General features: G+C 42.0%; 5 protein-coding genes across 6 annotated transcripts in view; 2 read left to right on the forward strand and 3 right to left on the reverse strand.

Moving 5' to 3' along the window:
- LOC142785628 (uncharacterized) overlaps positions 1-2034 on the reverse strand; it is a 38326-nt gene extending 36292 nt beyond the window's left edge. The window contains exons 1-5 of the mRNA XM_075883897.1: positions 1880-2034; positions 1639-1694; positions 1480-1564; positions 923-1030; positions 299-348 (exon numbers count right to left, since the gene is read on the reverse strand). Of these exons, the coding sequence (XP_075740012.1) occupies positions 299-348; positions 923-1030; positions 1480-1564; positions 1639-1694; positions 1880-1936 (356 nt within the window). The 5' untranslated portion in view covers positions 1937-2034. The remainder of the gene's footprint in view (positions 1-298; positions 349-922; positions 1031-1479; positions 1565-1638; positions 1695-1879) is intronic.
- A 2495-nt stretch (positions 2035-4529) lies between these two features.
- On the reverse strand, positions 4530-10403 carry LOC119163582 (uncharacterized). The gene is made up of 6 exons (XM_075885397.1): positions 10296-10403; positions 9831-10001; positions 9595-9741; positions 9417-9491; positions 9045-9116; positions 4530-8697 (listed from the first exon to the last, which is right to left on the reverse strand). The coding sequence occupies exons 1-6, from the start codon at positions 10401-10403 to the stop codon at positions 6511-6513; spliced, it is 2760 nt and encodes a 919-aa protein (XP_075741512.1). The 3' UTR covers positions 4530-6510.
- Positions 9253-19793, reverse strand: LOC119176356 (uncharacterized). Its single transcript, XM_075886709.1, has 12 exons — positions 19604-19793; positions 18775-18920; positions 18582-18698; positions 18345-18510; positions 17010-17153; positions 16709-16852; positions 16571-16620; positions 16289-16511; positions 10296-16205; positions 9831-10001; positions 9565-9741; positions 9253-9491 (listed from the first exon to the last, which is right to left on the reverse strand). The coding sequence occupies exons 1-9, from the start codon at positions 19791-19793 to the stop codon at positions 16093-16095; spliced, it is 1293 nt and encodes a 430-aa protein (XP_075742824.1). The 3' UTR covers positions 9253-9491; positions 9565-9741; positions 9831-10001; positions 10296-16092.
- On the forward strand, positions 10776-14640 carry LOC119178124 (uncharacterized). Its single transcript, XM_037429286.2, has 8 exons — positions 10776-10962; positions 11510-11607; positions 11695-12031; positions 12286-12422; positions 13016-13154; positions 13232-13306; positions 14063-14183; positions 14530-14640. Exons 1-8 carry the CDS (start codon positions 10776-10778, stop codon positions 14561-14563), a joined length of 1128 nt encoding a protein of 375 aa, XP_037285183.1. The 3' UTR covers positions 14564-14640.
- Positions 19794-20392: 599 nt separating the features above from the next.
- Positions 20393-24286, forward strand: LOC142796344 (uncharacterized). 2 transcript variants are annotated; one of them, XM_075886707.1, is made up of 3 exons: positions 20393-21505; positions 21615-21732; positions 21835-24286. In XM_075886707.1, the coding sequence occupies exons 1-3, from the start codon at positions 20393-20395 to the stop codon at positions 23082-23084; spliced, it is 2481 nt and encodes an 826-aa protein (XP_075742822.1). In that variant the 3' UTR covers positions 23085-24286. The 2 variants fall into 2 exon arrangements, with proteins under 2 accessions (XP_075742822.1, XP_075742823.1); XM_075886708.1 differs by having other exon boundaries at positions 20393-21732; positions 21835-22174.
- The last annotated feature ends 1166 nt before the right edge of the window (positions 24287-25452 follow it).

Below are 25452 nucleotides of genomic sequence, written 5' to 3' on the forward strand. Positions count from 1 at the left end.
ACTTCACACCTAATGTGTTTGATATGGCTATTTTAAAGCTGGTTATTTCACACTTTGTGACAAGTTAGAAGTGGTTGCCAATACAAAGTAAATAGAGGTTCAACACAATTACAGCAAAAAATGTAACCAAAAAGTTTACTACATTTCTGAAGCAATGTTGTTCTATCATCTCTACTACAAATCAACAAATGCGTGCTGAACACAGACGATAACACAATCACAAACAGACATGCTTCACAAAACACACGCATGCTGTAATACGAAAGTCAAATGGCCAAGGCAAAGGCATGAAGATTACCTGAGCTTGAAGTCGGACGTCGCTGCTTCTGTTAATCTGTCTATGCAGTCCTGCAAGGTGATTGAAATATATGTATCCTTCCACACTCGGTGTCGATAGTAAGAAAGTGTCACACCAGATGCCCCACAAATTTCTTGTAAGCTAAGAGCAGTGCAGTAAAAGCGATAAGAAAGCCAGCAACCATATGGCGTTAAGGTGGCATTATCATTGTAAGACCTGCTACAAATACCAGCTCGTGAAAAGATCACGTGCTTCCTCCCAAGTTTAAATGCCCATATATACTCCATGAAGTGAACAGGGTGACAGCTGTGGCTGTAGCTTGGTTGGTAGAGCACTAAACACGCTATTCAAAGGTTGCTAGTCCCTGCCTGCGGCAGGCTATCTTTTTGTCCACTTTTCTTCATTATTTGCATCACAATTACTACAAATAACATCCCCTAATTTTTTCTTGGCTTTCAGGTCTGTTAGCTCTAATTAACACTGCCCATAAAATGTTTAGTGGCCTCACATCATCCTTTTTTACTTTGTCTTCAATTGAAACTAAGCTGGTGACTCAAGTAAAAATGGAAGAAAACTTTAACTTGAAGTAGAAGCCAATGCAACACAATTTTTTACTAGACTCACCTCCAGGTTCGAAGGCTGGGCACTGAATGCATGAACACCCGTCACAGTTGTCAGATCGTTTTTGGCTTCAGACACAGACTGCCTTGCTGTCAAGATAACGCGGTAGATCTAGAATACAAAAACGAAAGTCAACTTTATGTGCATTGCCTGTGGTGTCTTTTCAATGGTTTCGCATTAACGAAAGTTCCACCTCCTCCTATAAAGTTACTACTAATTTTTATTAGTACTGTAAGCCAACCGATCATGAACATGTTGCTCTTATGGTGCGATATACATTTTAATATGACGTGATATACACAATAGTTGGTGCATGAAGTTCAACCCTTTACGGGCACATTTACTGCTCATTCTAGAATAAACTGTGTTGTTGAAAACAGGCACGGTGTATGCGTTTTATGAGTCATTCCTTTTGTCCAGGGTGGAATGCGCGACAATTTTATATGCAGAATTACAAAGGTAACTATAGCGAACTATAAAGTAAGGACTTTCATGGCAGATGAACACAAACATACGCGTGCAAAACCCGTTCTCATTTTAGGGGAGAAGAAACGACGAACCTTGTCCTGTATGCCAGTAATGACAGAATGCCCGATGACATTGCTTCCATCGGCCTCTTGCTCGTTTGTAAACTCCTTCAGGTACCTTTACGAAGATGGAGAAACAGGGCGACCAGGCGACAGTAGGAAGGTTCCGCTAACCGAACGAGGTATACTCACCTTTTGGCAGTGTTTGTATGAATATCGAATTTCGACGCAAGCCACTTGTACGTTGCCTGCAATGAGTGACACTGTTGTTACGATACACCAGGCAGTTTCCCTTCTGAGGCCACACCTTACTAGGTTGTTCGTGCTAAAAATTACATTTGGCAATTCGAAACCGACGAAACGTGTCGAAGGATATCGACATGCGGTGCAGAAATCAGAGGCCCAAGTGAAAGTGTGGACGCAGGTGACTTACAACGTGACGATCGTAGACGACTTTGCTTTCAAGTTGATCGCGTACGCTAGAATCCATATTTACTACCGTCTTCCACGACGTTCAGTTTGTCGGCTTACAGAAAACGGTCGCTCATCAACAATCTTGAGAGAACTCGAGAGCGCGCGAAACGGTATCAGCTGTCTCCGCTAGAAGTCACTAGGGGCGCGCTAAGCAAAATAAGCAACAGTGTACTGGAGAAAGAAAAAAAGTTATTGATTTTATAAAACACCGCATCAGGCAAACTCACGCGTCTTCTTGGCAAATTTTTTAAAAAACAAAAAATTTGTTGTTGGATACCCACGGAGGAAGCTTCCTCCGTGTTGGATACCACAGTAAACTGCAAGCGCGTGGTGACCATGGTCGTGACCACTGGAGCCCTTAATGACCACCGTACAGTTTAAGACTCTTTTTATTTGTCACTATATTTTGTGTCAATTGAGGTAATAAAACATCTCAAAAACCAAAATTTATATTACAAGTGCTTTCAACCATACTTTTAATGTATTAGTTTCGGTTTCGCTGTCCAAGAGGGAGCGTCTCGTGTCGCCGTTTATTTTAGAGAGCCATCATGCTCTTGTAGGCTCCCTGTCATTGTTTGAGACAATATTTTATATCACTGCGGTAGTGAGTACTAAAACATTTGTTTCTGTGTGCCAGAACTAGCGACGGCGCTACGGCATGCCCCTGGGTACGGGTGCCCAATGCAAGCGCAAAAGTGAGAAGTGCACACGCATTAATCTTTAATGTGGTCATGCTGGCATGAGAAATTGAAGTGATGCCAGGTTGAGCTAGTGGATGCTTGCGGGTGCTCATGCAGTGTTTCAATAGCCTAACACTTTTAGAGCTCTCCGCTTGTCATTCACAACCACGTGCAACTCGGTAAAGGCCTACAACAAAGCTGACAATGATCAAAACCGGCTAATATAATCGAACGAGCTTTAGAATGGTATAGCAATGGTATAGCAGACATAAATAACCAAGAATTAATCGCAATGATTAACCGAATATTGCTAAAAACTCTTCAAAAACATGCAGTCAGCCAAGAGAGCACGCCACCACCCTACAACCCCCTTCCCCCGCGATAACGGATAAGGTCCCTAGATTAAAGCAAGTTCCCTATTTATCTAGGGATCTTATGCCCCATAGTGTTACTGGATATGTTACTGTACTCTAGCACCCGACGGGCGCTTCTCATGCGCCTTCTTCACAACATGCAACTTGATGGAACTCGCTGCATGCAGACGACGCGTATCTCAACTGAAGGGAACAAGCAGGAAGTCCACAAAACATTGCAAAAAGCAGCATGTATGTCCAACACATAGTTGGTTAATCTCCCTAATACTATTCAACTAGTGCTCGGAAAACTTTCCATGCTCACCTGAAACATTTGACTTCATCAATATGGCTTGGTAAACAGAGCAACTCCATGAACAGGAACCGCTGGGGGGGGGGCATGCTACACGTACCCTTACTTACGTTTCACAGCAGTGGCGCTGCATCTAGAACTGCATTAATCACTACATAAGAACGTCTTTTTCGATTAGATTCTTTTCGGAATGTCACCACCACATAAGAATGTGACCTGTATCAACTACATTATAGAAAAATTTTAAACCCTGGCCTTTGTGCACCCCCCCCCCCCCCATGCCGTAATCACTTATTTTTCAAGAGTTATTTAGAGACATTTATGTGTCAACAGTTACAAACTGGTTATTTATGATGCCTTCCTTCGTGACGCTTAATGTCGCCCAGTCAAAAATAGTTAATGGGTCCAACTGGATGTTCCAGTTAGGAGCAATGGGTGGCAAAGGGGGCTAAGTGGGGTTCAAATGGTGTCTAACTGGTGCCCAATTGGAAGTGCATGCTGCAATGGGACTGTCCAATTGGACTTCCCATGTAGTGGCTTCTAACATTTTAACCAACTCTGCATATTTGAAGTTCTAACAGGATGACCTGCTGTCATGATAGGTGGTTCCAGTTGGTTGCAATGGGACTCAAATGGACGTCAATGGGACCCAAGCTGCAATGGGAGAGTCCAATAGGACACCCCAATTGCAGTACATGCATAACTTTGAAGTTTATTTTTTACAATTCTCTACCTGAGCAGTATTGAAAGTCATAAATGGAAATCTACGGTGATGCATCCAACCCTCCATATAAAGCAATTCATTTATGTGTGTTACCCAAACAGAATTCGAGCTAGTGCTTCAGCTTGGAATCCCTGAGCTCGGTCACTTACTTAAACCTTGGATTAAATTAAGCTTGTTTACAACACTTGCCTGGTTTACAAACAACCACTGTATCAGGGCATCTGATTAAGCTTTCCATATATGCATCATGAAAATGCAGCAGTTAAAGTACTAGTACACATTGGAACCGCACCTTCTACTGTTTGCAGCATCACAATGTACCAACGATGTCTTATTCCCAAACTAGGGAATATGGCTAACTACCAGTGAGCACCTGATGTCACGTGTTTATGGGCTACCTGTCACTGCATATAATGCTGCTGCAGGATATGACTGAATTTTTTTAATATTCATACGATAGAAAAGGTTATGCAACTAAGAGAAAACAATTAGATGTTCTCACTAACAAGATATCCGAAAGAAGGTATGAAAGGCAACAATAACATTGAAAAAAAAAGAATTTTATTTCAAGGCAAACAGGATTTAAATAGCACAGAACATATTTTGGTGTAAAAAAATTTCTTGGCCAGTGCTGCAACACAAGGCGTACAAGATACTTCAAATATTACAAATACTTATAACAGTAAATTGAATCACAATAAAAGGAATTTTAGTTCCAAAGGAGGAAAAAGGCATTGCCATACAACTGGCATTTCAGTAAAGCACTGAGAAACAGGTTTCATACAGGTTAACAGTTTACACGTGAACAGCATGTCTTTACTTATTTAAGGATGCTTAAAGGTCAACTCCGGTGGTTTTTCGAGGTCAACGAATCTCAATCAAATTCGCTGGGTACACTCTTACGCACATTCCTGTCATTTATGCCAATTACAGGCTTGAGAGATGCGCAGATTATTTGCAAATGAATTTTAAAGATTGCCTCGAAAAACTCGCCTCGCTTGCCAGAATTATTGGCAACACTGTCAGTGCGATGTCAAGTTTGTCATGTCAACGAAAGTGACGCAGGCGATGGCATCGCTACTTTGGCCCCTACATTGTTTATTGTGCTGGCCCCAAGACGACAGCGGTGGTGTTTGGCACGACCATAGCACGGGAGAGCTTTCTTCCTTCCTCTGTGGTGTTTTGCCGGTGCTTCGCTGGTCTGGCTTTCACAGTTTTCATACTACGTGCCGGCAGAACCAGTATACGGCCTCCAGTTCTTAACAAATAGTACATCATATGCAGACCGGGCGCCCGGTCGGGTTTCGGTTTTGCACCTTTTTGCTTATTAAAAATTGTTTTCGAATTTCCTGAGCATTTCAGCTATTGGGCTCGTGACAAGAGTGTCTCAGGAACACAGAAACACCATTACCTTGACATGGTCGAAAAATCGCTGGAGTTGGCCTTTAAGGATGCTCACAGTGGCACAATGAATTATGTATGAATGACAAGCACACATTCTATGCATAGTGTACAAGACTGAACTTGTATGAAAAAGAATAAAAAGCGTCATGTAATATTGCAGTACCCCGACACACACACTAAAATAAAGAATACAATAGCAGTAAGAATAAAAAAAATACAGCACCCACTGAATAAATATAGGAAAACATTCAGTACACAATGCAAATATAAAACATTAATACACACAAAAAGAGACATAATAAATTTAAAGAAATTCAGACCCACCGATCTCTTTTCGGTAATATTCAGATACCTAATACAATATGCAAAACACTAGACTTTAACGAAAAAAAAATATTTCCAAAAACAATCAAACCTAGAGAGCAAGCTGGCTTACAGACAGATATTTCACAATTTGTCACAGCCATGTGGTCAATCAATTTAATCTGCACAGCACGATAAATCCCTCTATATCAGTGGTCTCAAATATGCAGCCGGGGAGGCTCTCATGTGCGGGCCCACACATAACCATTTTCACTGCACATTTAAAAACATTTTCTTGGTATGTTCATGAGCTACACAGGCATGACTGCTCTAAAGAACAATTTTTATGAGGTACACCATGTTGTCACCATGCATTGAAACATAATCGTGAAACAAAAAATCATCACCATATCCAGAAAGTGAATGATGTTAGGTGAGCTTGCTTGGAGATGATCAGGTCACCCGCGAATCCTCCGTACAAATCTTCTATTACCATATATAGACGTGGCAATGTTATATATACATAACATACTCAATGTTTATTAATTTACATTTGGATTCACTATATACTTTTTGATGAACTATATACATTATATATACTCAAACGGAATTGTTTCAATGGTATGAGTCATCATGACAAACATCTTGCCTACTAGAAGAGCTAACTAGTCACGGGTGGCGATTTCACGTCGATCGCCTCAAGGCATTTCAAGGGCCACTCACATAAAAAAACGCTCATGTTTTGAGGCATAGTGTGCACTAAACAGGGTTCCTTTAAAACTTACACAGCATAGGTTCTTCACTTCAAATACATTACAATGTAAAGGAACTTGGAGGGAAGCATACATAGGAAGCTCTTTCGAGTTCCACAAACACAACCACCTTTCTGATTTCAGAGCATTCGACCAGTGATGTATTCGCTGCCTTGTGATTTACTTTCAGCACATGTGACATGGCCACCAAGTTGTACATCACTGGACTGCAGCTTAATTTCCTTGCAGATATATATGCTTTGTTGTCGCTGCCATGGTATATTTCTTCAACAATAACAAAATGCCCATTTTGAAGTTCAACAACAGAGCTATTGGTCCTCTTGTTAGATGCATACATGCTATCAGTGATAATTGATCCCTTCGCCAACATTCTTCTGTATTTGGTGAACTCAAGGGTAGTGTCATGTAAAGATGGCTGCAAACCTGCTGATGCACGTCGGGAACCGTGTCCGAAAAAACGGTAGCCACCACTACTAAGTACGCTTTTTTGCGTTTTTGTGCCATCAAAAGACGAGCAGTACTCTGCTACACTTGGACTGATAGCCTGCCGTTGAAGTTCTACTACCATGCTTTCCATCTGTAGGACTCGGCAGACTTGATGGGGAATTCCGTTAGCTGCTTTTACAGCTTTTTTTAGGCTGCCGTTCCCAGCTTCAAATGGGAACGCACTGTGTGCCCAAAGTGGTCCCCAGTGGCGCACACTCTTTGCTATATGAGTCAGTTGGTGCATGTTGAATGTCATGACTGACTTGCCAAACAGCAGTTCTGCACGCACATGAAACTCCAACAATAGCCCCTCGGCAATGGTGAGCTCAGTTGGGCTGATTGCACGCTGCAACATTATGTGCAAGGCTTCAACTAGGCAAGCCCAGTGTTGCATGTATGGCTTCTCAAGAATGCCATGCAAAACAGGGACACTGTAACAAAGTAGCCAGCTCTCAAGTTCCTTGGCCTTCCACCATTTCCGCTCTTTTGTCGGCCTCGGCAATCGCTTCACATCCATTGGTGGCTTAATAGACATAAGCCTGCGGTCCACTATGTGCTGATGTCGGCTTATTGAACAGGCACTATCAGAATTGAACCACAATTCTAGGAACTGGCGCGCTACCCCCAGCAAGACACAGTGCATATAGTCTGGCACAAAGCTCCACACTATGTTAAAATGGGGCAGGTTTATCAACGGTGACACTGTTTTGACTCCTTGCACAGGCACCCCCCCTTTCAAAGCAATCTCCATGTCATTTAGCATTTGGAGCTCACTTCTTTCTGTGGGTTCAACTTCCTCAACTGGGTATTTAGTTGCCCCGCCAGCTCTCTCACCTCTTTGGAGACACCAATTACATCCAAAATACCCATTAAATTGGGTTACACCTTGCATCGGTGCCCTAGCAACAGAATCTACACTTGAACAGATACAATAGACCTTATATTTTTCAACCCTTCCTTGACGTTGTAATTCAACGCCATTCTCACACAGCTCGTTCATTTTCTCAACAAAAGTACCTTGGAAAAGTGCCATGTTTGGCTTTTCTTTCCAGAACCACAATGCGGCCAGGACCAATTTGGACATTCTTTGCTGTGGAGGGAGCTCATTAACAATTAGCTGGATGGGCCAAATTGATGTCCCACTTGATTTGAAAAGCGGGGTCCCATCTGCATTCAACGAGAAACTGATTCTTGGTCCACAGTGTTGAGATTCGGCTACAAAAGTACGATACATTGTACCATCCCAGATGTCTGAAAATGTCCCATTCGTCGGAAGGGGCTTTGTTAAATCAAGAAGATCACAGTCCTTAAGTAGCCTTTGAAGTTGCGACTCCACATCGAGAGTGACAAAAAAGGGGGCATCCGAAAGGGAAGACACAAAAGTTGTGTGACTGCACTTCGAGCATTTCAAGTAAGAATTTGTCTCAAGACTGCCAATATGCGAAAAGCATCTCGGACAAAAAAAGAAAAAAGTCATAGTGGTGCCAGTTTCGCTAAAAAGTTTATGTAGGTGATACTGTGAGTGAGGTAATATAGGTTTATCAAAAATTCTGTTAATTAAATCTATTAAGCTAGTTAAACCCAAAAGAGTCAAATTATTCTTCACAGCATGCTTTAGTGCCATTAGGAGAATATCTCCCTTCGAAAGAACCACTTTCTCAGTGACAAGTTGTGTAAAAAGGTCTCCAAAGCGTGCCTTGCAAGATGGATCAGGCTCTGTCACTGGATCTGCAGCAGGCTGCTGAAAGTAAAAAAAAAAAAAGCTTTCGTCAATGAAGCTATCACAGAATTCAGTTATAGTGAACCGTGATAAGCCCAATGAATATGAGCAAACAACTCTGTTATTGATCAGTACAAAATATCATGCCTGCTAGGCTGATAACTTTTTACAGACCAACTGGTGAGATATTCTTTAAAATGAAAGAGCCAGTGATCTTGAAATGAATCATTCACCAAATCACCGCTACGTGTCCCTCTTAACAGTGCCCAATTTACACAGACATTTTCCAGTACATAAAAGAGCCTGTGAAAGTAGTGCCCTTAAAACCTGACCATAAATCTAGTTATTTCCAGTGAAAACAAACACACCATGTCATCATCTAATGTGAGAAAATCTCCAGGGAAACCTTGCTGTGAAGCATGGTCACTTGAAAAAGCTTCCTGTGAAGAAAAAAAAAAAGAAGCATTTAGTGCCACAGTAACCCAATCTGCCTATTCTAGTTAGCTGTGCTAGTTCACTCATAGCACGTAAATTACATGACAACAGACAGTGTTAAGAACATGGTCTGAAAACCTGTTGCAGGTTGTTCCCAGAGTTTATTGTCCCAAGTGATAACTCGTCTTGAACTGATTATGCAAGAGAAAACCACAGTGCCAATGCACTTGCTCAAGGCTATTCTAGTGGATGTGAATCTTCCAGCTGCACATATTTGTAGAGTGCAACTAGTGTGTAAAAGTTACCTCTTCATCCTTATCAAACAGTGACGAATCATCTGCGTCAGAAAGGCTTGCAATGCCGTCTTGAAGTGGAGAGTCCTAAAAAAAACCAACCAAAATTTATAATTTCCCATCGTAATACATAAGCATAAAATAGCATGTGTATGCTTACTAATTAACTGATAAGCCTTAGTAAAATAACTTCATCTGCTGGGGCGTGAGGCTCGCGTGCAGGAAATTTCTGTGACGGATCAGCGCTGTTCCTCTGCTCTTGTGCTTCAGGGGCTGCAGCAGGAGCTTCCATAGCACTGCCAGCTGACGAGCCTAACCGGCCTCCACTTGACGTTACCTGTGATAGAACAAGTGCGCCGATATAGTAAACGGTTTATCGTATAGAAACAATAGTTCTCGTAGCATTCTACTACCAGCTCAATTTACCGGCTCATTATCGGACTCGGGGAAATCTTCTTCACTTTCCGGACGTTCGGAGCCCGGACTAGCTATGTGACTATTCCGGCTCTTCAGTGATGTTGTTCGACTTGGTGGATCTGCCCTTTCAGTGTCGCTGTCTGCCTCATCACTCGAAGAAGGCATGCTAGGGCTGGCACCCTAGAAGAAAATAATGAGATTTGGACTTAAATTGCTGCGCTAAATTAATGAAAAAGAAAATGCACTGATAAAAAATAGCAATTTAACACGGCCGAGCACATTCGATCATTCGCGGGCAGAACTATAAAGGGTGGTAAAAAGGAAGACCGTAAAACACGGCGCAACGATCGAAGTCGTTGAGCAACATGCAGATTAATGTTGTGGACAACCGCTGATCTGATACCAGCAGGGCCCGGATCAAGCTAAAACCCCGATCGAAAGTGCCCATCCATGTTGAAAATGATCAGAACTTACGGTCGGCGGGCAAGCGCGTGCGGTGCTCCTTGGTAGCTGGAACTGAGACTTGGGATTTAAATAAGTCTTGTAGGGTCCTCTCTTTCTTTTCTTCGGACCGCGCTCCATCGCGAGGTCTTGAAGCAACAAGACGGCTTATTTCACTCCGGGACACGAAGTACAGAAACGGCGATGTAAGCGATAGGACAATGTGCACCGGCTGCCTGCGGCCACAGCGGCTGCCATATTGCATAGACACCCTGCAGCCAGCAGTCTGCATGTGAATTGATTGAAACAGCGTAGCGTTAAACAAACATTATAAAAGTAAAAAAATACTTTTAAAATTATTCTGATTTTTTGTTTACTTATAATGAAGAATAACATTTTCATTGACAAACTATCAGATCCGCAGCTGCGGTCGACCCTTGTTGCTTGCTGTGTGCGACCAGCGTTTGACCAGCTGTAGCGCACGTGTGTAGATGTTTTCTTCAGCATTGCAAGATGATTACCCACGTTCGAGTCCGGTACGAAGATGATAAAAAAATTGGAACGGTGCCAATAGAAGACGTTAAAGATTTCTTCCCCCGTCACCAGCAAGACTTCAAGTCCAAATCCCTCTATTTAGTCAAATGGACGGACGACAGTGGAGACAGCGATTACTATAGGGCCCGGATTCTGGCACTGGGAGGTAAGCCTGCTTTTGTTTGATATGTTGCCGGCGAAATGCATTCTCTTTGGCCTGGCTGACTGCTAAGCACTGTTCACCGTTAGTAACTACAAAGTATTTTATCGATAATCTCCACTAGCATAGTTCATTTTGTTAATTTACCGCGTGCAATCGCAAATAAGTATGGTGTCATTATTAATTTATGCATATACCTGAAAACTCTACGGAGATGACGCTGGTATTTACCTGGCCGCAGAGAGATACCAACAGCGTCGGGTATATCAGCCTGGAGTATATAAGGCCCTTTTGCGGTAGGACGCGCCTTTGTTTGTGGCACTGCAGCTTTTATACCTAATGACAAGGTCTATACGCTACTATTTCGCTCGCGGCATATGACGTTGTGTTACAACGGTACTTAAGCATTCACACGAGGTTCGATGGTTAATTTACAATGCAATAAAACTAATAAAAGTGCATGCTAGAGATCGTGAAATGTGCACGCGTCAGAGGATGATGTGACACTAACTCAGTAAATGTTAATGTTGCAATCCGCCCTCACGTTTTCCAGAATCGGAGGACTTCGCGGAGACAGAGGCCAGAGAGAGAACGCGTATTCCGAAGAGGGTTTATTCGCCGGCGTCTTCGGACTACGAGAATGAAGCGGAGGTAAATTATTATCTAAACCTCCTACAAAAGGTCCTGTCAACACTTGTGTAAACAGTGTGTAACAAGTTATTTTCTATTTTCGCCCAGAGCCCTATCAAAGAAAAAACGAAAAACAAAACAACAAGTGGTGCAGAGGCACGCCTGCTTCAGCTTTTAAAAAGCAAGAAAGAAAATATGAAGAGGCAGGCGAAAAATCAAGATGGGCCACATTCTAAAAAGCACCACAAAGAAGCAATGGACAGTGGGCGCCTTCAGGGGGCTCATGAAACCATTGATAACCTTGAAGAGCAGGTAGAGAAAAAATCTACCATCATTCGCCAACTGCGAAAACAAAATGAAGAAAAAGACAGGGAGATGGCTCAACTCAGAAGACTGAACATGGAGCTTCAGGACAAGGTTATTTCTGCACTGGAAGACATGAAAGGTATGAAGCAGAAAATGTCTTCATTGTACTGATTTTGTGCTGTGAAAGCATTAATGCCATTCTTCTGACATTTAGCAGTGTGTACAGCTTGTTACCATAAAACGTTCGGCAGTCTTTAAGTGAAGATATTTCGAGTTTAGACTGCAAATGGCTATTGTTTACAGCTGTTTGATGAAATTTAATGAAAATATTTTGTCAGCTCTTTTTCCTCTCTGGGCAATGCAAACAGCACGGCACCTCATGTATAAATGCAGGCTGCAGAATTATGAAAAGGATCATGGATGGCAGCCAGTCGAGCCCCTCCGTGTCTGAGGATCTACAAGACACCTTGACAGAGCGAGCCCTTCGCCCAGGTTCATCCAATCCGCAACCGAATGACAGTGAAACAATGGTATTCTATCTGGAATGTCAATAATGTGCAGCTGTCCAAATTACAAACAACTGTTCTTTTGAAAGCATGTTAAAATAATATAAAGCAAGATTGAGCATTATAGATTACTTGTCATAGAAGTTTGTCTCTGCACAGCTGAGCAAGACATTCCAAAAAGAGTTCAGTGATCATTATAGATATGTGTAAATTTTAAGCAGAACTTATGAACAACCAAAAAAAATGAATTTCGTTGTCAGCAACACAACTTACTAAAACAACTTCACTAACGTACTTGTTGGACAGAAATATTAAGGAATACACTTGGCCTTGTCTGCTGCTGTTTTAGCCATCTCGTGCTGCGCGGATTCAGCACAACCTCACTGAGAAGGTGCAGGCACTTTGTAAACTGGTCTTGCACAAAGGCTGCACTTTCTCTCAATGAATACTGTGGTGCTGACACCACCATGTGCAGTTCATAGAAAGAATGCTAGAGTGCAGCACCACAAAACTGGCTGACAAAGTGCTGGTGAAATGAATAGACCTTTGTTGTTTATGATATGCAATACAGGTTGCACTGCACATGGATGCCTTCAGAATGCATATGTTCCGTGCAGGTGGACATTGGACGAGGGCTTATGGTCAAGAAAGGTGCATGGGAACATGTGCAGTCCCATCATAAGGATTCCTTATTTGTCAAGGACCTGCTAGTCACCATCTGGTCGAAAGACAACCTTAAGGAGCGCTCCCTGCATGGTTGGTTATAATACAAAAGCATAGTGTGTGTCAGTTGGTAACGGGGGAATTCGTTGTTGTGGATATCTGTTATGCAGGAAAACATTGTCCACGGTACCCTAACCGTCCACGCAAGGCTCCCCTAACACCGTGGAAGTTGGACGTAATGCGTGGTAAGTGTGCAGACAGTCTCTTGGAATGCATATTGAACCAATCTTATTCTTAGTACATGAAATCACAGCAAAGCTCGGTTGCAATTGAGTCTATTTTGAAGCCACTACAAACTTTACTGTCTGCTTTGACTTCAGTTATGAACACAATTTTACATAAACTATGTAGTTGTAAAAATGTGACCCAACACCTTGCCTCTTACTTACTATTAAATTCATTTGTTTTAGTCAGGAGTGCAGGCAGGTGAAAGTCTTAAGTCTCTTAAATGCACTGGTAGTTCAAAAAGATAGTCGAAAAAAAGAAAAGCCAACAATAGAGCTAGTGTGTAGACTGCCAGCATTTTTTTCATCATAACTTATATCTCTTTCATAAAAAATGACAAAAAAAGAAATAGTGTTCTCTGCTTTCTTCCTGCACTATATAAATCCACACAGTTACATGGTGCGAGTGGAGAGCTGTGAAATGTTACTTTTTTAGATTATTTTTGTGCATGTGCACGCTAAGTTCGCAGTTTCCTTTTTCTAATAAATGCTGGAACGGAACACTTTTGCTAACTGGAGAATGCTTTCTGTATTGTTCAAGCCTGTGCTGCTAAGGCATATTCTAGGCCATTCAGCATATAACACTTCATTGCATCAAGAAATATGACTAAAAGTTCAATTTTGAACTTTTGTGTTCTTAAAGTAATATCGATGCTATTAGTTCTTTAAGCAGCTGGTTTCTTCAAGGCTATTTATTGATAATTTTTGTTGTTTCAGACTGCTACAGAGCACGTCTGGAGCATCAAGGCGTGCCTGCAGGAGTACTGCCGTTGGCAGTCAAACAGATGAACCACTTCATTGTTGAGAAGCTTTCAGATATTGAGAAGCTTGCCAAGCGGTAAGATAAGTGTGTTCTTTGTGTCAAAGGACTCCCCCCCCCCCCTTTTTTTAAGAGAAACTTGGCCATATTCATCTGCTTGCAACATGCATGTACAGAAAGAGACTGAGAAAATTTGGAGGCTCGTCTGGCATTTTGGCGCAGCGTGGCGCAATATGGTTTTGGCAGCTCGGCGCAAAAGCGGGGAATTGTATCAAATTCGCGTAATTGGCACAGCTGTTGTACCCCTTCAACATGCATAGCTATTTTTATGTTAATGTTTTTATGTTAAATCACATCTAGACTTGGAAGAATGTAAGCCATTGTGTGGCTGACTAAATGTATAAATTCTGCAAAACATTTGCAGGGCGAAGGACAACCAGGGCGTTGCGGAAGTTTAACAGAGGAGGACCATTGGTGCATTTTCTAAATAGTGTAAATATTATGGAATGTGTGAATAAATTTTCATTCTTTCATATTTTTTTTTTCTCTACCATTGTTTTTATCTTGTATGTGCATGCATTTGAGTGTGCATTAATGTCACATTCACACTAGGTAATCCAGCCTGTGCTGTTTCCACTGTGTTGTGAAATTGCAATTAATGAAGTGCAGTGTGATGACAGCCAGCCTTCTACAGGATTGTCATTTTCTACTTGCATCCGCAGAAATGTGATAATCATGTTTATAGGTCAGCCAAGAGACTGCAATTACTACACTACTACTTAGCTTCAGTTGGCTCTCTCTGTATACCAACCACTGGCTGGCTGAAATGCAGTTAGCAATTTAGCGTCAACCAAGTGCTTACCAGAAACTAATGGCCAGCCATATTAAATTGGCTTACCAGGTAGAATGGTGACTGGCTAAACACCAGCTTTTGTCACTGGGCCAATCATCTGGATACATGCAGTGCAGCTTGGTCGAAGACCAGAGAGTCACAACGCAGACGAGCGCTTGTCTGTGTTCTTTGTCTAAGTTCGCGCTGCATGTATCCAAGTATGTATCAACTAGCCCAACTCAACCTTTTATTGAAACATATGGAATCATTGGAGTCTCAATTACCATCAAAGTGCTGACCATTTGCAACAATGTGGGAAGTCATGTGGTTACCAGCCACATTGAATTTGCTTACCAACTAGAATGAATTGGGGGCTGTTTGGAATGCCAGTTACGATCAGTGGGCCAAACATCTGGAACCACAGGATTACCAGTTAGCTTCAACGGGTTAGTCTACTGAGACCTGCCGGGCAACCACGTGCCTACCATTAATTTTCAATGGGTTGACCATTTCAGGTCAACGGGTTTTCTATTCACCACCAGTTGGCTTCAACAGGTCAGCCTATTCACACCAAGTGGACAACCACCAGTATACCATTTAGTATAAATGGGTTGACCATTTTAGGTCAATGGGGTTTCCTATTGACCACCAGTTAGCTTCAACAGGTCAGCCAATTCACACCAGGTGGACAACCACCTGCATACCATTTAGTATTAATGGGTTGACCATTTGAGGTCAATGGGGTTTCCAATTGACCACCAGTTAGCTTCAACAGGTCAGCCAATTCACACCAGGTGGACAACCACCTGCGTACCATTTAGTCTTAATGGGTTGACCATTTGAAATCAACGGGATATTTAATTGACCACCAGTTAGATTCAACGGGTTAGCCAATTCACACCAATTGGACAACCACCAGCGTACCATTTCGTTTTCATGGGCTGGCCATGTGAGGCCAAAGGGGCTACCAGTTTGTCACCAACCAATTTCAAATGGTGCGCACCATTGCAACTAACTGGCAATTGCTCAGCACCAGCCACACTTAACTGGTAGCCAATGGGGTCCCCTGTTGAACCAGTTGCATTGAAGTGGTGAGCCACTTGGATCCCCCTTTGGAATATAAGGGTTTACCCATTGATTCGAACGGGATAATGTTCAATGGGTGGCGAAAATCCTACTGGTCCAACACCCATTGATTTTAAATGGAAATTTTCCAGTTGGACCCATTGAATATTTTTGACTGGGCGAGCCCCAATGTGTCACAGTGTCTGCAAAAAAAAAAAAAGACAGAAATTAAAACAGGCATGGGAGTCGCATAATTATTTACAGCACAAATCTACCACACCCTTACCAATAATCAAAGCAACCTTGTCTGGGCTCAGCTGTTTCCGCACTACCGCAGTAGGATTTTTGTAATCCTTGGGGGCTAGCTTCCCCCCATAGCTGCGTTCTGCCAATCCTTCACGGCCCCATATGGCTTGGGCCATGTCCTTTACCACAAGGGAAGGTTTCTTGTGGCCCAATATTTTCTCGGCTTGCTGGCTCCCGATGACTAGACCATTTTTCACATGATACTGCAAGTCAAAGCAAGCTGATTAGAAAAGAAATGAAGAGAGCACAGCGATCCACTTACCTTGCCACCACCAATTTCTGTGAATGGAACATCGGTGGCCTTTGAGTCAGCTGCCGATGAAAAATAATAAGTGAAGTTGAGAATTACATCAAAATGATAGCCTTGACACAATGATATTCAAAGCTTTTGAGCTTCTACCTGTGGGCAGTGGCTCTCCAGAAGGCTTGCATTGGCTCTGCAGGCTTCCTGTAGATGTGTCGACACATGATGCCAGCGACGTTGCTGTGGGAGCTGGGTGTGATTTCTCAGCTTGAACTTCTCTGCGCTCAGTCTCCGGAAAATCTGTACACAGTAGAGAAAAAGTAGAAGCAAAACAATTTACTGAGGCTGTTATCAAGATACAACTCTTTATTATCTAGTGAAAAGGCTGAAGGTTTAGCTTTTTGACCAGCAAGAAAGTTTCATAACATTAACATTCATGCAGGTGAGCATACTTCACCTGCAGGGGACTGCTGTGTCTGCTGTGCTTTCTTAGGAGGCGGGGCACTTTCGCTTGCCAGTGTTCCTCGAAGCTGCGAGGCACTTTTGCTAGTAAGTGTCTCTCGAGGCTGCCAGACATTTCCCCCTTGTAGCATTTCTACAACTGAAAAGATAAAAAAAAATTATAAAGATTTGCCAGTAATACTATGAATCAATATAAAAGCCTATAAAGTAAGGTGTTGCACTATCAGCTTCAAATTAAAAGTGAACAGTGGAAAGCATTAGAAATGATAGTCATCCAGTCAGCACCGTTGACAGATGCGCAATGCTCCAGTTTGGTAGCACTGTGCATTTCCATAGTGATGACAGGGCAGCACGCACTGTGCCACTGCTCATGCTTTGCACAGTTTGCATTTCATTCGATGCTGATAGTACATGCCACAACAATCTGAGAAAAGTGTGCATTTGGATAAATTAGTGTTAATGACCCATTCGACATAATCATTTCATCAGATGTACAGGGCTAGAAGAAAGCCTGAAATAATTAGTTGTTGGGGTCTAACATCCCCAAACCACTATATGATTATGAGGACCGCCGTAGTGGAGGGCTCAGGTAATTTAGACCACCTGGGGTTCTTTAATGTGCACCTATCTAAGCAAACATGCTTCAATCATTTTCGCCTCCATGAAAAATGCGGCCCCCAAGGCTGAGATTCAATCCCGTGACCTGCGGGTGAGCGGCAGAGTGCCTTATCCACTAGACCACTGTGACAGGTTGCATTCTACACTGAACAAAACCATGACAATGCAGTTTGTCGCAAATGATACCTACACTACTTAAACACATAATTGCGGACGTGCAAAGAAAATTGGTACTTATCTTTCAAATCATCAATACATCGCTGCACATGGCAAAATAAATATTATGTAACTCGGCCTAAACTTTACCGTGCAAGCAAGGGCTGTTTCATAACTGAATTTAAATGGCTATACTCAAGGCGAGTTGTATCACTGTGTAGATTTAATTACAAACCGTTCATGTTTATGGGTGTGCGGTGTCAAAAAAAAAGTTATATAAATCAAAGTAAACAAAAGCTAGGAAGACACTGATTTGTTTGACAAATTATTCAGTTAATATTGCGTTATCTGCTCCTGACATATATTTATACAGCAACATACATTATCTTGCACTTTGACATCAGCTAAACCTGTCCGGTAATGACCTTTTTGACGTCACATTTCACGATACTCTGTGGAAATTCAGGTAACACACACCACTGAAACCTTTTAGATTCTACCAAAGCCACATTTGACAACAAAGATATAGCAATCTAACAAACTGCGGTACACTTACTCATTGAAAGCTTGCAATCCATACTGTCCAATCTTTCATTCATGGCAGCAACTGTCTGTCTCAGTTCATTCCGCTCCCTCAGCGCTTTTTCGTAAGGCTCCTGCCAAGTATATTTCTTCAATTTTTTCTGGTTATGGCCGGTGATCTCGTGCCTTTTTGAAGATGACTGAGTACAACGAATAGTAAGGAGTTGAAAAAGATTGAATAAATTCGAGAAGTGTACATTTTAATGCTTACTTGAGACTCTCGGGCAGCTTTATTTTTTTCTAGCGCACTTGAGGCATGCTGACTCAGTATGCTCTCATAAGCAGCGCTTTTGGATGCTGCCTGACTTTGTTTGAGTTTTTTGTGTGCCTGCAGAAAGAAATGAAAACAAATAAGCAATGTTCGACTGAAACATGGCAAACGTTTAGAGCACTTAGTGTAGTACCTCTTTTGCAGTCAGTGTGCTGTTTGCTGCTGGCTGCTGTAAGTCGAGGTCGATAAGCTCTTCTTCATGCTCAATGTCTGAAGCATTTATTACAGGCCGCGGAAGACGCTTGTTGCTTCTTTGCTTATGCAACTCTTCTTCCGAGTCTGTTATGCACAAATATAAAGTCAAAATGCGTCAATATTAGATTGGAAAAGCTGCAGGCGATGTTTAACATGGGCACACACACATACACTCAAAGAAAGGTAAGAGTAAAGTGGGCTCCTTTTTGTCCCACAACAATAATTGTCGTCTTGCGTCATTCTTGTTGCATTATCGCCGCGCGCCCAGCACTCTACGGTCACGAACGGCGCGCGTTGTCAGCGTGACGTATATCGTTACTGGCAGGAAAGAGGGCAGTGCCGCGTTTTCAAGAAAGGCAGCGCAAGCAGGCCAGATGAAGATTATTTCTACTTCTTTAGTGTGTGCTTAACATCAGTTCTGCACCACTGAGAAAAGCAAATTTGTTCAGCATAGGTATTACATTTAACACAAAGGCAACAAGCTAGAGCATCGAAATTTCTGCATGGTATATATGTGTTGGTTAATACCGTGCGGCCGGCAAAAGCTGTTTAGCAAATATGATGACTCCCAACAGTAATCCCTCAAGCAGAGAAGCATAACAATTACGAATAGCATTATTTGTAGACCACACGACTATAAGCAAGTGGGAGCATATGCTCCTCGATTGCTCATGTGATATATCAAACAATGTGATATGTGCGATGCGTTTGGCATGACGCTACTTATGGTGTCAAACCGCAATAAATTGCTAGCTTCATTTACTTACCTGCCAGCAGCAGGATTCTACAGGTGTACGATCCTGTAATATCCGGGTCTTCGTCGATCCAGAGTGTGGTATACACTTTGGTTTTGTTAAAATCGTCCTTGTTTACCGGGTGGAAGCCCTTGATATTGTGGACGGGTACTACGTACTCTTTCTGATCAAAGCTATTTAAAAACCGCACTAATGCGTACATATTGCTCACACGTACGCCGTGTTATGGCTGTGCACCACGAGAAAAACGTGCCTGAGTCGTTAGCACTACACTGACTACACACAACGACAGTAACAACGGACGAAGGCATGCACGGTCACAGGGCACGGGCAGGTGTATAGTGTACCAGATTAGTACACTATAGGCAGGTGTACAGTGGTTCTATGCTTCGGCCATGGCTTGGCTAAAAACGAAGCCAATAACTCGGCCGCTAAATAAACGTTTTGTACGTCAAAACAACAGGCGTTGGTCAAAATATCAATTGCCATTATTTTACTCAAATAAACAAAACACATAAAACAGTATCTTGTAAGCATTTATAATAACTACTTTGATATTTGAAGAAGTCAGTAAGCCAGGATTGAATAACTCTGATGGTAAGCCAGTCTCAACTGTTTGTACAGTCAAGCCGCGCCAAGCCATGCCATGAAGCATGTGAATGTCAGACGTCTTTTGTCACATGTGCGTCGACGTCGTAAACAACGTTTGATTGCCTATTAACTGTCTTATTATTCGTTCTTCATTTGAACCTCTTTGGACCACTTTAGCGTGCCCATCAGAAGCAAGCTGTGACAGGCGTGATGAGCACGAGTAAAAATAACCGCAAGCGATATCTAGAACCCGATGCGTGGAATGATCGTTTGCCGAAATCTACGCATTATGAAGTAAGAAAGAATGCTACCGCGCGTTCAACACCGCCTGCTATGGACGTCGGTTCAGAACATGTGGTCACAAGTGCGTCTGAATCCTCGGACGATGATGAAGCATCCGTGTCAGTCGAGGACATTGGACGAGAAAACAACATCGTAGGAGAAGAGTCGGCTGGCGACTGCGACACCGACGATGAATTGTCAGATCAACTCTCAAATGCGACGGAGCCGTCTGATGCTCTGCCAAGCTCCAACTTCTTTCGGTTGGAGTTTGCGCGCCCGCTTGGCAACGCAAACACCTTGTCTGTAGGGGATGCCCTCGTGCTTGTAATGGACTTCGCAATTAAGCATGGTTTGTCGTGGACTGCCATTGAAGACCTGTTAAAATTATGTAATAATATTTTAGGAACGAATCTGCTTCCAAACAGCAAGTACCTGTTCAGAAAGTTCACTGCAACTTCACCACAAGATATGAAGTTCTACTTTTACTGCCCGTTTTGCAATCGGCTGCTGGCCAAGACAGGTGGTAGCTTAAGTGAACGCAATAGTCTGACTGGTATGTGCTGTGGAAAGGGCTACACCGGCCGGAAGTTGACAGCAGATGGCTCCTTTTTTGTTGGCTTGCCATTAAAAAAGCAAATTTCATCCGTGCTCGCTGATGATGGTTTGAGAGAAGACCTTTACAAATCATTAAATGAAAAAAAAGACACAGAAAATGCTAGTGTGTCAGATGTGACTGATGGTGCCTTCTATCTGACCCAGCGAAAAAAGCTTGGTTGCCAGAAAGATGACATCACATTAACTGTCAGTGCAGATGGAAGCCCTGTATTTAAATCAACTAACTACTCCATTTGGCCTGTACATCTGACTGTGAATGAGCTTCCACCACACAGACGGTGGAGCAACATCATTTGTGCGCTCTTGTGGTATGGTACCAAACATCCAGACATGACATTAGTTCTCGAGGCATTCGCCGAACAAATGAACGAACTCTCTACTGAAGGAATCTGCTGGAATGTGAATGGTCGACAAGTGCATTCAAAGGTATCCTGTGTCTCCTTAAAATATTGCACCTATTCAGTTTTGTTTTACTCACGCAGTTACATAGATGTAGTGCTAGGAATGCAAATGACAGCCTTCTCGAACTTTCTAGGTGTACTGCATAACTGCTGTTGCTGATGCACCAGCCCGGGCTTCCATGCAGAACGTCCTACAGTTCAATGGCTATTATGGCTGTTCCTGGTGCCTACATCCTGGAGAATTCATTGAAGGTATAATAATATCTACCTTTTTGCTGGTTATATGTGTTTATGAGTGTCACCTGTTATTTGTGTTCTGCCAAAGCTACATAAGTCTCGTCTTAACTTCTGCAGGATGTGTGAAGTACCCTGTTGGTTCAACTTTTGAAGACAGGACTGCAGCTAGCATGTTGACTGACATGCAAATGGCAGCGAAAATGAAGCGCTCTATCAAAGGGGTGAAGGGGCCATCACCTCTCCTCAACGTTCCTGGATTTGACATTGTCTGGAGCTTTCGCCCTGATTACATGCATGCTGTGTTGCTTGGAGTTGTACGCCAAGTCACAGAACTGTGGTTTTCAGACACAGGAAGGGCATGTTATATTGGGTCTCCTCGGACATTAAGGGAAGCAGATGAGCGTCTCCTAAGCCAGAGACCTCCAGTGTGCTTTAATAGAACACCGAGATCTCTTAAGCTTCGAAAGTATTGGAAGGCATCTGAGTGGGAGTCTTGGCTCCTCTTCTACAGCCTTCCATGTCTGAAAGGCATCCTGCCAGCTCAGTTTCTGGAGCACTTTGCTCTCCTGGTGTCTTCAGTGTATACCCTGTTAAAGAGTCATGTGACATCACAAGAAATTGACGACTGTACATTAGAAATAACAAAGTTTGTTGTCATGACCGAATGTAATTATGAGAAAGCACAGATGACTTCTAATATGCACACACTGCTGCATTTGCCAAAGAGTGTGCTACTGCATGGACCACTTTGGGCTATCTCATGCTTCGAATTCGAAAGCAACATGGGTAACCTAGTAAGACTTGTGTCTTCATCAAACGGTATCCCTTTTCAAATCTTGTCACGAATTCTTCTAATGAGCAATTTTAATCAGCTTCTATCTATGGCATCAGAAGAAGTTAAGGAACTTTGTTTGCACACAAAAAAAAAGTGCATGGGAGTAAAACTGCTTGGAAAACCACAGGTGCCTTCACATGACCTAATGGAATTCGTAAATGGCAAAATCACTGGTGTGCAAAGGATTGAAGAGCATAGTCGCATCTGTGTGAATGGATGCATCATGCATACTGATAATTACAATCCAGGGTCAAGAAAAAGAGACTCAACTGCAGGGAAATTAGGAGATGACTATGTGAAAATAGAGAATATATTCAATGTCTGTAAAGTCGATGGAAGCTCTGAGATTTTCATTGTCTCTCACAATTACCAAGTGAAGAGTTTTGAAGGAGTAAGCCACCTAAAAGTAGCACGCAAATGTGCTTCAAAAGCTATTCATTCAATTTCAAGGTCTCTTCGTCCATGCATATACCTTAATTTGAATGGGACAATGTTTTTTGCGGAGTTGTGCAATCGCTATGGATCATTTTAGTGAAACAGTGATGATTCTCATTCTATCTTATGTTCACTCCCAATCATCTAAATTTTATCCATGTTACTTTTGCTGCTTATTCTGTAGAGTCCACATTTTCTCACTGTTCACTGTTAGCTCACTGTTAGTCTTTCCTAAACCTCTTTTTTTAGCTGTTTCGATGCTGTGAACTTCTTTTACAGCTGTCTCTACGACATTCAAGTTGTAGTTCCTCACACATCTGTCTGACTTCCTTTTTATCGATCAACCTCGTCAGCTCAACCAGTGTTTTTTTTTTTTTTTCAGATCTTGAGTTGGTCATGTCACGTGCTTCTCTTTGCTTTTTCAATCATTTGTGGTTTTTGAGCTTTCAGTTCTTGCCTTAGTGCTTTACCTCCAACTTCAAGTGCTGCTTCAGAAACCATTATTGTTACAATTTTATTCATTCCCTCAATGTTGATATTTTCTTGTCTTAAAGCACTGTATTTCTATCGAAGCATTGTATTTTACCTAATCTCTATTTTTACTCTGACTTTATTAGGGTTGGCCGTTCTGGCAACTTGCTTAGCTGAAAGTGGTACATTTGCTTAAAGTGACAGTCTGAATTTCTGAGAAACCTCATTTTGGCAATTTTTTCAGAATGTGTAGCACAATGCTCTGTTAAATCCACTTTTCTTTCTTCACATTTACACTACAGCTACTTTTAATAACATCCCCTAACTTTCCTTTTCCTAATAACATCCCCTAAATTTCTGACCGCATACACTAATCAACTTTCATGTGACAGGGCACATCGAATAATTTTAAGTTTTTGCTACCGGATGTGCTACAGGTCATTTTTTGCAATCTTTATTAACGAAATAAAGGCATAAATTCACTTCTCATGAGAAAAACAGGGTTGGTTTGAGTCACTATGAGGATCATTCTTTCCATTCGTGCAGTAACCTCATTTCATGTTCTGGGCAGTTGTTGGTCCCTATGAAGGTTGTCACTTATGTGTAGACATAAGTTCAACTGTTTATTATTTTGCTTAATGGAGTACTAGGCTTAAAGCCTCATAAGTACCAATTTCACATATATTTATGCTATTACTTGGGTAAATTGTGTATGTATTTATTTACGTCTGTCCCTTTTTACGTTTGTTCCTTTTCCTTAATTATAGAAGCATAACTGAACCAAATATTAAACTGCTTGGCACAAAGTGGAACCTGTTATGGTACAAACTAGTAGTACTGTCTTAATATTCACTTGAAAACTTGTGAGACATATCACTTATTAGAAGCTGTTTCATAGCAAGTGAAACTTGAATGCATGAAGAATCAATTCAGCACATTACACTATAAGTAGCAAGGAAGCAGGACTACTTGTGAGACAACTTTAAATGTTTGAATGTTTATTTTCATATTCTATGTACATATTCTATGTACAGATAACAAACACTTGTTGGACCTATAGCCAAAGGCTAGTGGAAGGTCCAAATAAAGAATACATATAAAGATTTCCTAGCAAAGCAGCGAGAAGAGAAAAGAAAAAACTGTGGTAATTTTCCAGTATACAAAATATTCAAGATTATTTGAAAATCCATAGTAAATCAATTCAACCAACAAGGAATATACATTACAGTACCAAAGAACAAAGTATACGGGCTACATACAGATGCAATGAGAAGATACAGTGCCATTGATCAAGAAACTATGTCGTACAAAAATCTATACATTTGAATCAGTAAGCAATAAGATGACTATAGGTGACCTGTAAAATACGTACCCTATGAGAACATAGAGATATGGCCATATGTTACCTAATAATACACACTATCGCGTGTCAGTAATTGCATAGAAAGAGCAGTAACCAAATAAGTATAAAATTCACTACCTTGAACCATACTAACAACATTTCCATAATTTACTGTGTCTGTAACAAAGAAAGAAAATATTGTTTCAAGGCTTTAGGGAACTTTATGGCAATGGAACCTGTTGTGTCTCCGCTCAAAGCAAGAGGGACCATTTGACAGCAAGTGGTCTCTCTTGTGGTCTGTCAATGGAATCCACTTGCTCTGAAGTGGCACCACTTGGCAGCAAGTGGGACCTCTTGAGAGACCACTTGACAGCAAGTGGGGCCATTTAAGGGACCACTTGGCAGCAAGTGGTACCACTTGAGAGACCACTTGACAGCAAGTGGGACCACTTGAGAGACCACTTGGCAGCAAGTGGGGCCACTTAAAGGACCACTTGGCAGCAAGTGGGACCACTTGAGAGACCACTTGACAGCAAGTGGGACCACTTGAGAGACCACTTGACAGCAAGTGGGACCACTTGAGAGACCACTTGACAGCAAGTGGAACCACTTTAAAGACCACTTGGCAGCAAGTGGAACCACTTGAAATCCC

Source organism: Rhipicephalus microplus, chromosome 2 (assembly GCF_043290135.1).
Source record: "Rhipicephalus microplus isolate Deutch F79 chromosome 2, USDA_Rmic, whole genome shotgun sequence".
Classification (NCBI taxonomy): domain Eukaryota; kingdom Metazoa; phylum Arthropoda; class Arachnida; order Ixodida; family Ixodidae; genus Rhipicephalus; species Rhipicephalus microplus.